The sequence below is a fragment of the Colossoma macropomum genome, unplaced genomic scaffold (genome assembly GCF_904425465.1).
Source record: "Colossoma macropomum unplaced genomic scaffold, Colossoma_macropomum, whole genome shotgun sequence".
Lineage (NCBI taxonomy): Eukaryota > Metazoa > Chordata > Actinopteri > Characiformes > Serrasalmidae > Colossoma > Colossoma macropomum.
The window spans coordinates 8,693,340-8,712,018 of NW_023494806.1; the positions used below are offsets into that span (position 1 = coordinate 8,693,340).

Genomic DNA, 18,679 nt, shown 5'->3' on the forward strand with positions numbered 1-18,679 from the left:
CGCTGAACGCCTACTGACTATTGATTTTCGAGCTAAAATTAACTCTTTACTATGGTGTCCGCTGCCTACTCATCTACTATGCTGTGTACAAGACAGAGAACTGGGTTTCAGAGCCAAAAGTCAGACTCTTCTTTTGAACTCAAGCATTCAGACATTGATTGAAACAGACACGGTTGCTTAAAATGATGAATGCTCTCTGAAATCAGGCAGGTTTTGAGTGCTTAGATAGAAACGACAGAGAAATCTGATTAGGACGGCTCTTTTGAGTGCATGTATATGGACATTTGAGGAGACCAATCTGACTATCAATGTTGAGCTTCGATATTGAAGGGGACATCATCTTCAAGAACAAGAACAACAGGCAGCCAAATCATCAGATCGGTCAATGATTAAACATTATAAAATGATTATTTAAAAAAAAGGCAGCAAAAAAGTATCAGAGCTCATCATTATGCACAAACTAAAAGTGAAGAAACTGTACTGTAGTATTATGTCTTGTCTAAATTCTGTGGCTGCATGATAATATATGTTAATATATGATAATACAGGTTGCGCTGATGGCACTTAAACACATACAGTATCTGTATTAAAAATCAGCATTACAAATACTGATATAATTTCTGACTTGCATGTGCTCCACTAAACGACACTGCATGCATGTCAGGACATGGAGCTTAACTGAAGCGAGTGAGGTGCCAGTGATTTTTTTAAGATGTTTGAGACAAATAATAGTAAAAAAAAAAATAAAAAATGCTCAAAATGCGCAAAATCTATAATGGCGTAACTGGTACTGTGTACACTCTTGTTCTGCTCTGAAGCAAAGGAGGACGGGGCACAAAAACCCATGTGTTTCCTGAACTCAGGCTGGCATAAAAAAGGATACACATCTTTCATCTGGTCGATGGAGGGCGCACGGATGATGTCATTGATTCCAATGATGTTCTCATGTTTGAAGCGGAGCAGGATCTTAATCTCGCGGAGAGTGCGCTGGCAGTACGTCTGATGTTCAAATGGACTGATCTTCTTTATGGCCACACGCACTTTATTATCCCGATCGTATGCTGAACTGGAGGGAGAATGAGAAAGAAAAACAAAATTAGTCAGGGTGTAAATATCAGGATGATTTTATAGCTATTCGATTATAATTGTGATTCTTCAGGAAACAATTCAACGGAAATTGGTGTGAAAATACTCACATGTGTCAGAATACAAACAATATACTAATGCATAGTTTTAATAATAAGTTTAATAATTGCCAATTATTTTGGCCAGACATGAGTGCTTTCTGTAATTAAACTTATTGCAAAAATGATGCACTGGAATCACCATTTTCTGATTAATGCATGCAGTTCACACCCCTAAAATTGAGGTCTTGTTGCGGAACCACCATTAATCCAGTCATAATCATGGGCCGTAACAGAGACCACACCTGATGTTTTAAAAGATTCAGAGGAACACAAACAGTTAACACATTTATATTTTAAGGTATGATGTTTAGTTATTCCAAGTAGGGCCACACAATATGGACAAAATTTTATACTGCAATGTGCTTTAAAACATTGGTCAACATTACTTTGACTGGATGTACACAACATATTTTGCAGCAATAACCCAAAGGAAGGTTTAATCATCATTTGTAGTAGCTGGAAAAAAGTGTCTACAGAAAAATAGAGGATTAACGACAGAAGGAATAAGACTGTTAGGCACAATTGATAAAAATGGGTTAACAACTTAGTATTCATACAATATTTTAAACAAAATTCGATCGTAGAAAAATAATCACTATAATCATGCTGCTGCTCAATTTTCTAATGACATTAAAGCTGGAAGTGCTGGAGTTGTTGGTTTGGTGCTGATCGTTTGGTGTTCAAACAATGCAACTGCATTAGATAGCATAACGCACATGATCAGTGGAATACAATATCATGATGTCATGATGAATTGTTATAACCCTAAGAAATACTGATCATTTTATGACTGAAAGCATCAGAGTGTACGCACTCTTTTGTGACCGAAAATCCAGGGAATATGGAAAAAAGTAAACATCCTATTTATATCCTCAACTACAGCACACATAGTTGACCACAGGATGGGGCAGAACAAGTGTTTAGCGTTCCTCTGGGCCTGATGAGGCCCTCGAGACACTCTGCAGAGCTGCAGGCTGATGTGCTGAAAAACTGTAGGCAGTGTCAGTAGGCCTCAAAAGCCACAGAGGAAGCATGTACAGCCTCCTCCTCTTTGCCAAACCACCAGAAGAGCTGTGTTACACAAGTGAGGAACTTGCAAGGACTGGGAGAATTCACTACTAGATTAACAATAATAACACTAATAATAATAACAACAACAATAAAACTGCTTGATGCAAATTAGTACTCAACCGATGTACCAATTGGCCAGTAATTCCAGCTGAAACCAAAGCTGATTCATCTTTATCAGCAAAAATCCCAACGATATTTCAGGACTTGTTTCAGATCAGCCAGTAAGCACTGCATTGTTAAACAAAAGCTGGTGTATTAGTTACATTATCATGCACTGTTATGCCATACCTATAATAATTTGACCACACTAAATTATACTGGCTAATATTACTGGCCATCTGAATATTTAGCCCTTTAAAACGAGTTATTATAGTTGGACCACACAGCAGACTTCAGCCTAAATACTTCAGACTATGTTGCCATAGAGACTCTGAAATTGACAGTAAACTAGAAGAGAAGCACGCAAACACCCAATCACAGCTGACCTTCAGCTCCGTCTCCTCTTTCAGCACTGTCTTCGTTTATCCTACTCCCTCTCTCTCTCCTGTCTCGCTTACAAATACATCCTCCACTGCACCATCGCACAACTTGTTTCTTCAAATTTGCACAAAAACCAGTTCTCATCAACAATGTTTAAAGATCATGTGATTAGCCTTCAGATAAAGATGTAAAGAAAAGGTAAATGAAACTACTAAACACATACATACGTTCATACCTGAAAAAGCACTACACTTTTTTTTTTAATTGCCTTGTTAAACTGCACAAATTGTGTTCACTACTGGTGACACAGGTAGGACCTCCTGGGTCATCCAGGTCTCTGCAGAAACATTTTCTCTTCTCAAGAACGACTGAGCCTTCGCTTCTCATGACATAACATTTCACACTATCATTCCATCAGTTCTGTTTCTTTGAGTTGAAGTACTTTTGCAAACAATTCAATTTACACAATTGACACTAGAACGGTTGACGCTAGATTCATTTTGCCATTGTAAGATAACTGCTTTAAAAAAAATGATTGGCATCAGACAGATGTTTAGATTTGACTGAGGTATAAAAGCAATATTTGATGGTGTATTTTAGTGAACTTTGGAAGACCATGATTCTTAGGTAACATTATCTATTATATCTATTTAATATCTAAATTGATATTTTGTTCATTGTACTGTATTTGTAAGCCTATGGAACTAAACGTTATACTTCTCCATAATGCTAATCCAGATAAATGTAGTTTTATATGCTTTTATATGTTTTACATTTTAAATAAAAGTTTATGTATCTTACTGACAGATGTGTACATGAAAAACATCAGATATTTCAATTTAACTCAAGACATATTTGGCATCTGAGGTTTGCTCGTTTAGTTTTGACTAGAGCTATAAGGCCAATGTAACCAACAAGTAATGAAAGTTTATGTACATCAATTAACATTCTATTCAACCTATTATTACACATTTGCTTCAAATCATGTTATGTGGTTTCCGATGCTGTAGGACACACTGGACATAATGGACAAAAGTACGTTGCATAACTAAAAACGGCAGCGGTAGCAGCAGCCATCATTATGCCGAAATCCATTTTTAAGCACTTCATGGTAAAAGTGTGTCCTTGACATTTTTAAGAGATTCAACACAGGTGGTGTACAGTGTACAAGTTGTAGATGTGGTGATTTCACTGGTCAGACAGGAGATGCGGTTAACTTAAACATATTTTGGTATCACAGATTTTGGAATGACCACTGTACACTTAGTAACTGGTTTCAGTTTTCAGAAAATAGATTAATACTATGAAATTGTAACTGAGCTCCAAGAGAAGTGCTTACTGCAATGTTAAAAGCTTGACAGGGACAGAAACGCAGGCCATGAAGCTGATGCACTCGGCATTGCCACTGTTACAGCTGGGAGTGGACAGCCTGGGGTTAGCCTAGCGATTAGCACTCCAAACCACTGCAGTCAACACGACTGCACACACTCAAGAATGAAGAGCCAAAGACATAAAGGGAGGGAGGGAGAGGGAGAGGGAGAGAGCGAGAGAGAGCGAGAGCGCGAGAGAGAGAGAGCGAGAGAGCGAGAGAGAGATGCAAAAGTGTAAAGCGAGGGAGGGGGAGGGTAAAAGAAAAAAAAAGAACAAAAAAGTCAGCGAGATGGAAAAGAGAGTGATAAAGAGAACGAGAGAGAGGGGAGAGAGAGAGAGATATGGTTTCCACGGAGACGGACAGGCAAGACTTTGCAGAGAGGAGTTATGCAACAGGCTGTTGCCATGGCAATGCAAAGGAGGGGGGCGGAGATGGGGTTGAATGTTTGTAGTGAATTTACACTGCACTTTGACAATGGCTGATACCCTTGAGGGGTTTGCTTTAAAAGAAACTGGGAAAGAAAGAAAGAAAGAAAGAAAGAAAAAAAGACTAGAAAAAATATAAAAGGGGAAAAAAAATGCTTAAAAAAGATGTACAGATATGGCCCAAGGTAATAAATAATATATGCGTCTATAAATAAACAAGGCCTTTCTGTAAATCCTGCATCTCTAAGAACCATGACGTTGGTGTGTCTTTTTCCGTCACTGAAGAGGATTGGGAATAAAAACATCTGAAATTCGCAAACCATGCAGACATCCAGGGAAAAAAAACCCTGCAGCTCCAACATGGAGGTGTGCGTCTATGTGAGTGCAAGTTGGTTTACATCCACCAAATGGAACAAAACCTTCAAACAGATCTCCACAACAAGGAGTTGATGTCAGATCCATTCAAGACAGGGACACTACATTATGTGTGAAGTGTTTCAGGTTGCATGTGCATGATACTGCAATTAAACTGCTATACGTTGATATTGCGATGTGCATTGCAATACATTAAAAACACACCAACAAGAAGATAAAAGCTGGCCTGCAACAATGTGGTTATTGTGGGCCAATGCAGATATGGGATATTTATCATGTATATATCTGCCGAAACTCACACTGATGCACGAAAATCTATAAAATGTGGAAAACGGAACTAGACCTATCTGTAATAGATCATTTAATTCTACTGCAAACAGAAACACAGTTACAAATGCAGTAAAATGAATAAAATGCAGGCATTTCCACAAACATTCTGCTCTTCAAGTAGGAATTGAAACGATTAACCAATTAACCATTAACCAACAAATTAACAACTGACGAGCAATGCTATCAGTTTAAGAGGTTAACTTAATTTTATTTTCATATCTAATATCTCCTATTAAGTAGGCAGGTTCATCATTCATAAACGAAGCATGGAACTAAAAATACCAGTGTTCAGGAACACTTTGAGAGAACAATAGTAACCATTAAAGATATCAAAACTAAATGTCTGTGAGTGATAAGACACTAGATAACTTATATAACCATGTTCTCAGAGAAAAAGTGTGAAACACGGTGGCGTGAGAAAAATCACCCAAGTGTGCAAAATTACAGAAAAAGGATGTGGTGGACGGTGGCGGCTTTTGAGAGCTACTGAGGTATGCTGAGGAAAAAACTAGTGCTGGTCGTGCCATTTGTTGTTTGTTTTTAAACTTTGGCTAATAATGAGTGGTAGGTATAATTTCCGAACTTCAGAATACAGAACTTTTAATAGCCCATCATTGTATATTACATTAATTCCAGAACTTTAGTTTTTGGTCGTATAATCATGAAATACTGTAGTTGACAAGCTCTCAATTTAAACAAAACTTGGTTCGTATGTAGAGTGTGTTTAATATGGTTTTAGGCCATTTACTTCATAGCCACACACAAGCCATGTTTACAGGCAGTCTAATAATCAGTTAATAATCCGACTAATGGCTCAATCGGAACGGTATACGTCCATGTAAACACCTCAATCAGAATAGACTAGTCCAACTGAGGCCATTCGGAATACAATTTCTATCCGATTGAACGAGGTGGGTAATCCTGTAAATAATCTGATAAATAGAAGAATAATAACCATTTAAACACCTGTATCTGATTGCATTCCCAATCGGAAAGTTTAAGTACGTTCTGCGCATGTGTGTCACGTCATAAGGAAAGTTTACAACGTTCAACATGGCGGAGCAGAAACTGGTCTGCAGAGGAGACGAATTTATGCTTTGAACTTTAAAAGACGGCAGTGGGACGGACGTCCAGCTTATGTGTCTCTGAACACGACGTCTTCATCTTGGCCTTCTTTAATAAGGACATGTGAAGGACGTTTTCCTGAGTCTGACATCATTTTAAAGTAATTAAAGACACAAACTCACTGCTCACTGCTGCTCATCTCACTCTGACTAGACTCACGTGATGCTCGTCATGGTAACGTCTACAGTAAGCGGGTTCTCTGCGCATGCGCGTCATTTTGGATCGGATAACTTTTAGTGTGCATGTAAACGGCAATTTTCATCAGATTGCTGAGTAGAGTGAGCAAATAAACACCTCAGTCTTAATCTATAATCAGAATGCATTCAATCAGATTGGCAAAAATCTTTGCATGTAAACACAGCCAGTGACTTCTGGCTCCACCAAACGGAAGTCTGTTGTACGGTGTGCGCAAGGCACACTTTTAAACAGCTCAGTGCATAAATGCAGAGCCTAGTTGATGTGTGCGATAAGTGTGCGCATATAAGTATTTTACAACGGCTTCAAATGTAGCTGGAACTATTTGTTTTATAATTAATATTTTGATGGGCTGAGTTTGCCAAATTTTGCATCTGTTTTGCATCTGTAGTTTCAACCAAGATGATTATATGACTACGTTAATTCATCCACACACCCAAAGAAACATCGGGAACTTGTCAAAATACACAGTAAGAAGAAAAAACATTACAAAGGCCAATATCACACTAACTATTAAGCTGTATTACACAGCCCTAATGTGTGTGCACACACATGCACACAGTTGATTCATTAGACAGTGATAAGGGAGATATTTAGGCAGATCTAATAATTATATAGTCATAGCCTGGTTTCAGAGGTATTACACCATCATGAGTGCATTGTGCATGTGTGTCTTGTTCAAGGTTAAGGAACGAGTACAAATGTACTCCGTCTACAGCCATCGCAATGAGCACCACAGATCAAAAGCCAAAGTCTCTCTCTATATTCTTTATTATGTACAACACACATACACTCTCTACGTGAATAATAAGGCGCTCTCTCGCTCACTTATTCTCTCCCTCTATCTTTTCTTCTCTCCATCCTGACACACTCCTTCCAGTCAGATTGAATGGCGGTGGGCTGACGTCACTGGCAGAAGGGTTGCCATGGAGACTGGCACCATGGCAGAGTCTGGCATGGAGTCACAGTCCTGGCAGTAGCCACAGAGCGAGCGCCCCACAAGGGGTGTGCGCGTGCGATTCTGTAAGTGAGAAAAAGCTTCGTACATTCGTGTGTGCAGCCATGTGGCAACGAGCACGCACACACACAGAGTGTGTGTCCAGTAGAGTGTGACTTACGAGTGTGTGTGTGTGTGTGTGTGTGTGTTTGTTGTGTGAGTGCAAATGAGAGATAAGGGTGCTAAAACAAGAAGAGGCAAAAATTTTGAGACAAGAATCAAGAATTAAATCAAGACTTAGAAAGAGTGAAATTTACAATCAGATTGTAAACAATGATAAAAAAACTGCTAGGTGTCTAAAAATGCATTGATGCACTGCGATGCATCATTCTGAAGGTGGTGCTGCATCAATTTTGCAACAGATTTGGATATAATTGATAACATTCAATAAAGTATATGCTAGGCCTGAGCTGTCCTCTTATTTAGTAACGGTAACAGTCTGGAAAATAATCACAGTAAAGAGTTAAACCGGATTGGGGGATTTCCTTTGCTTTATCTTTATGTCTGGTCATTTTGAGACGGTCCCTTTCACTAAAGCGTTCACAGAAGTGCAACTGGTGACACGGTGCGAGTTGACGATTATTCTTTCTCAAACAAAAGAACACAAATGCGTAGTTCAGTAAAAGTTGTGCTTGTAGGATGAGAGGATCTTTAATTTAGTCACAAAACAAATTAATCTAGTAAGAAAGAATAGAATTATGAATGTCATGCAAACTTTACCATCCAAGAGCTGGTTGCTTTGCTTAGCCTGATAAAACAGCCCATTTTTCCTGATGTAGGAAGAATGGGGCCTGTTTTCACTTATGTGTTTTTCCCCCAAGACCTGACGCTGTTTTGTCTGATTGTCTGAAATGTGACGCTGCGGTCTGAGGTATAGTTTGCATGAAATCAATCAATAAATAGACAATTTTGTTTTTAACTAGCAGTAAACAAGCTTTCACTGTCACTGGGGGCTGTAACTGCTGCGACCTTGTTAACCTTCACCAGGAACAGACGACCAAAACGTTTTCCTTCACATAGACTGATGATCAACTAGTATCCTGGTCACAGCTGTTTAGTTGCAGGCCTGCAATTAAACTCTTCTTCAGAAACTGACCAAATGGGCTGCAGATCAAATATGTTATTGACGTTATCTAATGTATCTATTTTCTGTTTTTGCATGTGTTACTGCACAAACAGTGTAACAGTTATCTGGAGCACAAAGTCAGTGCTGAGCAGAATGACAGCTATTGTGGAAATAACTATCAACCAATCAGACTGTGTGGTTGTGACTACCTGTTGTGTAATAGTGATTGAACAATACAGTGCATTACACTGTATCAAATAGTGACGCAGCATAGTTTGTACTGTGACTAGCATGTTAGCTTGCTTTTCATGTGTTAGCTTGGGGCTTGTGGCTAAAGCAATAGATAAGGACACTAAAGTATGACAATAATTTCAAATATAACACTGAATGCTGTAATGAACTGAAAATAGAAACATTAACATCAATTAAAAGACACATTTTCAGCTAATTGAGACACCACTGTTTCGTAATGTTAATTAGAGGGCGAATATCATCCAAATAGCTGCCAAATCAAAAGGGCTAGATGGAGAGCAAAAGACACAAAAGGCAAACTCACCTTTAAATAGACTGATTGTCTATGGTTTTCTATGTTTACAATGGGGCTACACAAAACTCTGAGCCTCATTTTACTACAGGCTCTGATAACCATCTGTGGAAGAGATGCAGTGACTAACGTAGACATCGCAATCAGAGAGAGAGAGAGAGAGAGAGAGAGAGGAGAGAGAGAGCACGCAAGAGACAGCAAGAGACACAGGGAGTGTGAGAGAACGAGAGATAGAGTTAGAGATAGCGAGAGATAGAGAGAGATAGGGTCAGAATATATTTAGCGGGCTAAGCTGAGGGCAGCAGGTCCTAATACACATCCACATTTGCATTTCTTCCTTCACACAATTGGTTTGTTCAAACAAGCTCTTACAGCTGACGGGACTGTTTGCAGGTATTGCTGCGCAAGTTCAGAAATGAGGCACAAATCAGGCCTTTCTTGCTTAGACTCTTTCACAACACGGTGAGAACATTAAGCGAAAGTTTCCAAAAAAAAGGGACAAAAGTTTTATTTTGAAAAAAAAATTGCAAGCACCTTTTGCAGTAGTCAAAGACATGCCCAAAAGAGACCACTGAGACTAGGCCATTTTGGTCTTTAAAACAAAAATAAAAAAAATAAAAAATCTGAAAAATGCCATCCTGTTTGTAAAAACGATATGCAAGTATAAACCATTTTGAAAGATTAAAGAACAAATGTAAAGGTTTAACTGCACCGTGTGGTTAGAAAAAGCTGCAGTATGCAAATGTCTAGGGTCACTGGGTCCTCAGAATCATTAAAGGACATTAAGCAAGTGTTAGCTTACATGTAGTATCTATATAGCAATATTCCTCTTTTGACTACATAATGACCTTGTAATTCACATCACAGTGATATCTGGGAGGAAAAAAATGCATGCAGGACAAAACTTGTCAGTTAACCACAGAACAAGGCAGGATCGCTTTTCCCCATAGATAAAAACCAGGGCTCATCTGGATGTTAATGGCTAAATACAAAAATGACAGCACATCCTCAGAGGTCTATGGGAATCTCAGGAGTAAGATTTCTGTTCCAAGCCCAAAATAAAAGGAAAAGAAACAAATATCAGGGAGGATTTTATATATATATATATATATAAAAACACATATACACACACACACATATATATAACACATACACACGCAAAACTATTCGCATGTTAGAGTTCACGAGTCCGTATGAACAGTGTATCAGATACAGAGATACCAGAGAGAACATAAATTTGCATACAAAAAACAAGTCTATTTAAAGTCAACTGGAAATAAACAATGACATATTTCTGAGGGAAACACTGTATCAGGGAGGGTCTCTCCCACTGGAGCGCAGTGATGTAATAAAACTCAAAAGACACTTTCAAGATGATCAAAAGTCATTAAATACTCATTAAATACTTGTAGAAAATAAGACTGTAGAGGTTTTTTTTTAATAATATGATCATTGGTGTTTAATATGAACCAGAGATGTGACCTAAAGGCAAAGAAGGTCCATTTTGGTTTTAGTTATAAATAACACTTCTATAAATCACTTGTTTGATTTTTTCTGATTCCATTCTTTCTTCCTTACTCTCTCAATCATAAACACCTCTCTTTCCTCCACTCTCACATATGCAAACTTTTTGATTAAGCATCTCAACCTGATATAAGATTGTCTCCTTTTTTCAATCAATACAAATACAACTTCTATACATATGTTTATGCTTAGTCCTGTTTCGGCAACTTGCCTTTTGCATTGTTGGCATTTGTGTATTGAAAATATAATTATAACATATGGCACAAAAAGCTGGTCCAGTGACATGTTTTGTTGATTTTCTAAGTGAAAATAAGTTACCACATCCTCTACAGAGAACACACTTCTGCACATTTTAAAACACAATTACAGTTTTTTTTGCTGAATTTAACACATTGGGGGGGGAACAAAATCTACCCTGTGCAAAAATCATATTTTGTTTTGGTTTTTATTTTTCCAATACTTTAAATACATAAATTTAATACATACATTCAGCAAATAAATAGAAACGGTGCTCTTAAAAGTTACAGAAAATGCCATATTTACAGTATGTTCCCAGCAGAGGACATGTTAACTTATTTTCACTTAGAAAACCAACAAAACATGTAGTTACATGTTACAATAAATATCATGTTAGCATAAATACTGTGTTCAAACTTACTCTCTGCAAGGTTCTGAACACATGACAGTGCGCAGTGAAACACTGCAGCATGTCAAGAGTAATTTGAGATGCATAAGGAATTAATTATTTGCACTACACAGGTGAACAGTGCACTCTTAACACCTCTAATGCAAACAGGAGCTGGTGTGGAGATGGCTGTGGAGATAAGACCTCGTCCAGTTGAATCTGCGCTGGAGAACTAGACATGACATCACCTACAGTAGGCCCCTGGTTCAAACGCAACACAATGGAGAAGAGCAGCGGCGCACGGGCACACACACATACAGGGTTACGGGAACCAACCGCCTCAGTGATCGTGAACAACGAAACGGATTGCCCTCTGTACAGAACACTCACTTTCTTTTTCTGCCCAACTCCACCCCTCTTCCTTTTAACTCTTTCACTCGAAAGTGGAATTTCTCTCTTTCTCCTGATTCCATTCATTCTTCTTTACTCTCTCTCTCTCTCTCTCTCTCTCTCTCTCTCTCTCACACAAACACCTCTGTTTCTGACACTTTTTTCCTCCACTTTCACATATGCGCACGTTTTGATGAAATATCTCTAACAAAAAAGCTTAACCTCCCTATTCTCTTAAAATTAAGAGCGCCAAAACGGTCATTTAAAGCAATACCACAGAAGAACTACTTTCAGTTCTCTAAATAACCTTTTTCCACAGATGATTCTTTAAAAAAATTGTTTATTGTATATTAGATGAGCAAATATAAAGAACCTTTTAAAGTTCAAAGAACCTCCACATAACAAAAGTTAAACATTTTTCCTAGAACCATATGTCCACGCCAAGAAACGTTTAGGGACCTCTACTTTTAAGAGTGTGTAAGAGATCTTTAAAGGCAATTAAGCCACAAATGAGCCAAGCCAGTCTCGTCCTGGGTGCTTTAACTTCTCATCAGACACCAGAGTTATGTTTACTCTAACAACAGATAGCTAGCGCTGTATTACTGGAAAATGTGAAATCTGGTCTTAGGTCACTGTTTTGGGATCAATCAGCCTTATGAGCGTACAAACACACACATACTGGAAAAAAATAAGACAGGAAATGAAAATGTCCATTAAAATATACCGTCTTGATAAACTGGCAGTGATTAGTTAGCAATTTGCATGATATACTTATATTTTATAGTGTCCTTCTGACCTCTCTACAGCAAGAACACCCCACAGTACAGCCTTTTTATATATGATGTTTGAATGCTTCCAAGTCCAATAAAATTCTTTCCATTTGTTTTAAAGGCTATGCGTGTTTTTCAAAAGGTCGTTTTTATTGTTCAGCTTAAAATTCCCTGTAACTCATTTAATTGCAAAAATACTCTGTAAACTATTTAATTCCGAATATAATCGATAGTGACAGGCCTAATCGCCGGATTACTGGCTGACCACAACAGCTGTGGACAGGCACGGCCTGGCCAATTTTCTGCCCTCAGACGATGCAGGGGAAAGACGATCATATTGAGTGGCCGAAGAGGAAACGAAGGTTTCATGTTCGCTGGGGGAGTTGGGAGATGAACACTGAAAGGAGGATGGAAACTCCAGCAGAATGCCAGGAGCTGTCAAACGTCGGCAGGACTCGAGGGAAAGGGGGAGGACTCTCCGAGGCTGTAACGCTCCATAATTAAAGCTTGATGGCTCACGCGGCCCACACGCTTGTGAAAATAGATTCAGATTGCCATTAAAACCAATTCAGTGTACTTGAATAGCTGTTCGGCTACTGAAACCTGACAGACACGCAGCTCTGGCATGTGCTGAAGTGTGACCACAAACGGCTGCTCAGTCCATCTGATGCCAGGCAGACCCACGGCAAAGCCCATACTGTTCATGAAACCTCAACCCATCCCTGAGTCTTTCTTGTGACTGTTGTAACAAAACCTTGCACCTCTGAAATGGTTTATGAAAAGGGAAAAAAATAAAAAAAACAAATACAACCTTTCCTGACTAATGTAGATTAACGGTACAAGATTTTGTTCCAAGTAATTTTGAACCATTTCTATTAATCCATTTGTCATTAAACTTTCACATGACATAAAACTCTCCTGCAGTTTTTAAATGGTGTCAAAAAGTCATTAAATGACATCGGTTATGAATAAAAGTTGTTTATTTGACAATGAAAGTGCTAATTAATAGTATAACGTTCACATAATTCACACAGTCCTTCTGACAGACAGCAAATCACTACAAGAAGTGTAGGGAGCGATACGGCTTCATGATGCTGTGAAAACACATGAAATTTTGAATGACGTCAATACTGGGATGGGGAAAGTTGAAAATGATTTGTCAAGTAATCTAACAATATTAACATTTTAAAAATAATTATTACTTGCAGAACAATTTCAGTATATTGTTTATTATGTACACAGTGTTATGCAAATATTTAAATACGCTTGGTCCAATTACATGTTTGGTTGATTTAATAAATTAACACATCCTCTAAAAGAAATAAACTTAAATATGCCATTTTTCTTCTAATTTTAGTGCAAAATTAATTACTTAATTACTTACCTAATTTAATATAAAACAGTGAAACATAAAATATCAAGTGTGCCCTTTTTTTTCATAAGTTTTTTTCTATAGTATGTTAAAGTCAGCAAACAAGCAATGTGCATTAAAATGTGCCGAAGTGTGGTCTCTTCACATAATGTTATTTTTATTAGAAAATAAACAAAAAGTAATTTAAAGTACCCAGACTTACATGACAGTATATGTTTTGATGTTATATGTTATGTTTTGTCTTTTTAATTATGCTGCAAACTGCCCAGGGAAGAGACAATAGAGAGTTACTACTGCTGTATCTCAGCCTCTAAATTCTTTTCTATGGCTGTGTTCGAGGGCACTTTTCATTTCCTGGTTGTTGAGCTCAACTTGCTATGAAACAGGGCCAAGCCAACACTGGAGTCCGTTTCATCCTGATTCAGGCCTACACAGAGATCACAGTATACTGCAGTTTGTAGGCAAATACCATCAGAGGACCAGTGTACAGTCAGCCTGCTGCAAACAGCTCCGCTGATTCTGTGGTGTAGTGGGTGTAAAAGCTGGGCTCATTCATTCCCCTCTACATGAGAAGCCACAGCACGGGCCAATAATGAGATCACTGTCAAAGCCCAACCAGTTTTTTTTTTTCTCACTGGGAGCAGATGGACAGCATCTAGCTATCAGAGCTCAGCCTCATTCAGTGAATGCAGTGAAGAAATCTCTGGGAGTAGGTATGAGAGTTTGTCAAGCAAAGGATTTATTAATTAATTGGCCATATTTTTGATGCACTGACCAGCAGGTAAAACCAATAAAGCTTCAGTGTAAATTATAGTGGTGATGTGACGTCGTCAGTATTGTGATAAATTACAGCACGATGTGCTTTTCTCAGTATAACATAATATCAATAATATCACAGTATGGATGATATTACACATTATGTCACAATATTCTGAGCAAATCATAGATAAAGTCGGTACTTAAAGCCTTGTATCTCCATTTTTGTCATTTTTTAGTTTTTGACATAATTTGAAACTGCCTGTTGCCCTTTACATTGTGTATAAATTTCATGAAGTTTGGACCAAAAGAAATGGCCCAAAATGACTTGGAAAAAAGTCTGGTTCCACTGACTTACATTAAAAGTAAAGTAAGTTTTTTCCTTTCCCTGTAAAGTTATAATTTTGGAGGTACAAGGTTTTCTTCCGACAACTGCGATACGTTATATAAACGTTCAATTAAAATCACTATCCATAATTTTGATAGTATTATTTGAAACTTTTTTTTGGTCTGTTTCGACTTATGAATCCTCAGAAAAATGAAATATCGTAGTGCAGGTCTGTTTCATCCTGATTCAGGCCATCGAGAAGGTTTTCAAGTATTGTGATATTATATTTTTGCAATATCAATCACCCGTAGTATCATTAGTACTTTAAGAACACCGAACAGCAGCGTGACTCATTAAGAGAAGACAGATACTGACCAATTACGGAGAAGCTGTAAACAACCAGTGTACAGTAACTGCATAAACTGCATAGTAACAACTAGCTGATTGAATGTCAGCCCATCTTATTTTATAAGCTTATACTACAAAGTGCTCATGGCACATCATTTAAATACATGCCATCTGTTTGTGCACTTTCTCTGTTTCAACTTGATTGCAAGCCTCTGAATACCTAAATAAAGCACCTATCATATATTGTGAAAATGTCCTCATGTGATGTTATATTTTGCCACATTTCCCCATCCTTAATGTACAGACAGTACTTTTGGCCCCAATCACTGAATTCAAGCCACCAGCCTATCCAGGATGTACAACTATATGCCAGACTTGTAAAGTGATGCACTTGAAAACGATGTGCAACATTTCAGCTCACCCTGACAAACTCCCAATTAAGCAGGGCCGCTCAGCTTCCTGGTGTGAAAATATTTTAGTATGGCTTCACATTCAAGTCCATTATGTAAAAACGAAACTGTGGATGAGTGCATTGCGTTTCCACCCGTCGTGTTCAACCTCGGGCCATCAGCACCCACGCGTTTGTGGAGAGGACATGCATGCGCTAACCCGCTGCTACCTTGACATCCTTGGCCGAGTGCTGTGCGGATTATCAGACGTTAACATTTCCAGCACACTGAATGTACTCATCCAGTACAGCTGTAAGTTATACAGGAAAAAAAGAAATGTTCTTGCATGTTATGAAAGCTTTTCTACACCCAAATGAAAAGGTATCATCAAATGGTTGATCAGGAAGAAACAAACTACCCAAGATTGCATAATAACACGCCGTTATTACAACTGCCTGCAACCACACTGATGCAGCATCATTTACCTCAAAAACAAAAGAACAATACAAAACATAAGTGGCATCTTCATTCTTAAAGAGCCCATTTTCCATGCTTGTATAAATAAATGAGTTTGCTGTTATATGTAAACACTGTTAAAGCCTCAAAATGTAGTGCTTTCTCCACACTCCATACAGTTTATATATAGAAATGTCATTTTTGAATCCACCGTTGTTGTGATGTCACAAAAAACATTGCATTTACACATAATCACTTATTTGGCTGCAACAATTTGCTTCTAAGAGACAAAATAGTCATGTAAAAATAAATGATTGTCTTTGGTACATAAACCCATAAAAATATCATAAGTGGACCTCAGGGAAGTTAAATAGTAGAGAAATGTATCGCTGTTGCTGCTGTTTTTCAGTTTTTGACATAATTTGAAACTGCCTGTAGGCCTTTACATTGTGTGTAAATTTCATGAAGAATGGACCAAAAGAAACAGCCCAAAACGGCCCGACTTGGAAAAATGTCTGGTTCCATTGACTTACATTAAAAGTAGTTTTTTTTCCTTCTCATGTAAAGATAGCTTTTTGGAGATACAAGGTTTTCTTCCAACAACAGCGATATGAAACATAGGATATAGGCCCTTCAAACTGCGTAAAACGGGACTATCTGAAATGAAGGTGGCCTGCAGGGAATAGCCACAGTAAACATTGTATTTCACTGAGCTGGACAAACTGGCCTTTTTCAGTTTAACTACACAAACCAAACCATTTACATAAGTCACTGTGAAACTGAACCTAAATCTTCTTTTTACCTGCTATATGTCAACAGCAATCCCTGAGATTATTGTACGGTAGATTATAACTTTAGGTATTAAAACTTTAGCTAGCGTGATGCCTGTTTGGTAGCTGATAGAAGTTCTGTTTCCAACTAACTTGCATACCTTCAGAAATGTTCTTAAGGTTAAACAACTTGATAAAGTGAAGTACAGCCACGCTGCCATGTCATGACTTTAAAGGGTAATTCCACCAAATTTTCAACAACTGTACATAATTAAGTGGTTAAAGTGTAGACAAAGTCACCCAGAGTGATCTGATTTGAAATGCTCCTTTCTAGAGAAACTTACAGAGTCAGAATTGTTCACAGTGGTGATGATAGGAACCAAACGTTTAAAGCGATTAATGCCTTTGAAAGCTGACAGAAAGTCACTACATTATATGGTTAAGAATATAATGCCTGATGCCTGTTTTACTAAAGTGCTGAGGTCAGGATCTGGCCTAAAAGATGTATTTTTAAAAGCTGTTCATTGTGAAGAGGTACATGTAGAGTGCTGTGAAGCAAAATAGCCCCCAAAGAAAACTTATTTTTTCAGATTTACCACTTACCATGATCAACATTCCACATAAAACATATACGTGAAGGTCTGTTGGTGGTTTTGGATAGTAAATAAAATGACCACATTTGTGCTGTAGATATTATGATCCCTGGTTCCCATCACTACAACTGCAAAGAAAACAGAGTTGGCAAGTTTCACAACAATGAACCATTTCACAACAAACCACTTTGAATGACTTTGCTTACATGTCAATGACTGAATTTTACAGAAACTTTGAAAATCGGTGGAATTCTCCTTTAATCTAAAGAGAGCTGTATTACATAAAACGTGTTATTTCTCCTAACATAAGCTGACAATCTGACAGCAAGCGAAGAAATTACCCCTGAACTAAACCAGAGTGAGCAATGAATTGGAGCTGGTTAATCTTCAACACCCACTTGTTCACTGCACTGATTGAATGAAGGACGTGTAAAGGAAAAGGGGAAAAAGAGGAGTGTGCATGTGAAGAGAATGTGTAATGTGAAAAAAAAAAGAAGTAGTAGGTGGAAAAAAAAAAAAAACTTACCAAACCATGCCGTACGCTCCCTCTCCGATGTAGGAGAGGTTGGTGTATCGGGGGCCCACGTCGAAGGCCTGGCCGCGGACAAGCTCGGTCCCAGAGCCGAGATTAGTGCCGCCACAGCCGGCAGGACCAGACATCGCAGCCGCCGTCGCCATTGTTGAACCGAGCTGCCTTCACACACACTCACACATACACATACACACACTCACTCACACAACAACGACGACTCCACGGACAACAAATACGACTCTTGGTGTCTCACAAGACGTAGTACGAACTGTTTAGACCTGAAGGAGCTCCTTTACTGCGGCAAAGTGAGTACAAAACAAAAGTTGCGCACTCGTCCCGTAAACGTAACGCTCCGCTGCGCCTGCTGGGTCTGTATGGTTGGAGTCTGCAAGCAGGCAGCGAGCAAATAGCGATGTCCGAATCGTGCAGGAATCGGTTACTTTGAACCGGTTCTTTTCAATAAACTGGGTGAACCGATTCACAAGTCCCAGCTGAATCGATTTATTTTTTTTTTCGTTGCTTCTGCTTCGCAGATTGGAAATGAAATGATAATCTTTACCAGTTTGACATTATAAAATAACAGCGTAGAATAAATACCACAGCAACCATTTTCAATTTCCATTACAGTTCCTTTAATTCATGAATTGAAATGAATGATC

The 18,679-nt window shown here is 38.3% G+C and overlaps 1 protein-coding gene across 1 annotated transcript in view; it reads right to left on the minus strand.

Annotated features, from left to right (window-relative positions):
- mapk1 (mitogen-activated protein kinase 1) overlaps positions 1-18,415 on the minus strand; it is a 35,605-nt gene extending 17,190 nt beyond the window's left edge. Inside the window, exons 1-2 of the mRNA XM_036598898.1 lie at positions 18,015-18,415; positions 884-1,066 (exon numbers count right to left, since the gene is read on the minus strand). Of these exons, the coding sequence (XP_036454791.1) occupies positions 884-1,066; positions 18,015-18,166 (335 nt within the window). The 5' untranslated portion in view covers positions 18,167-18,415. The remainder of the gene's footprint in view (positions 1-883; positions 1,067-18,014) is intronic.
- Positions 18,416-18,679: the final 264 nt, after the last annotated feature.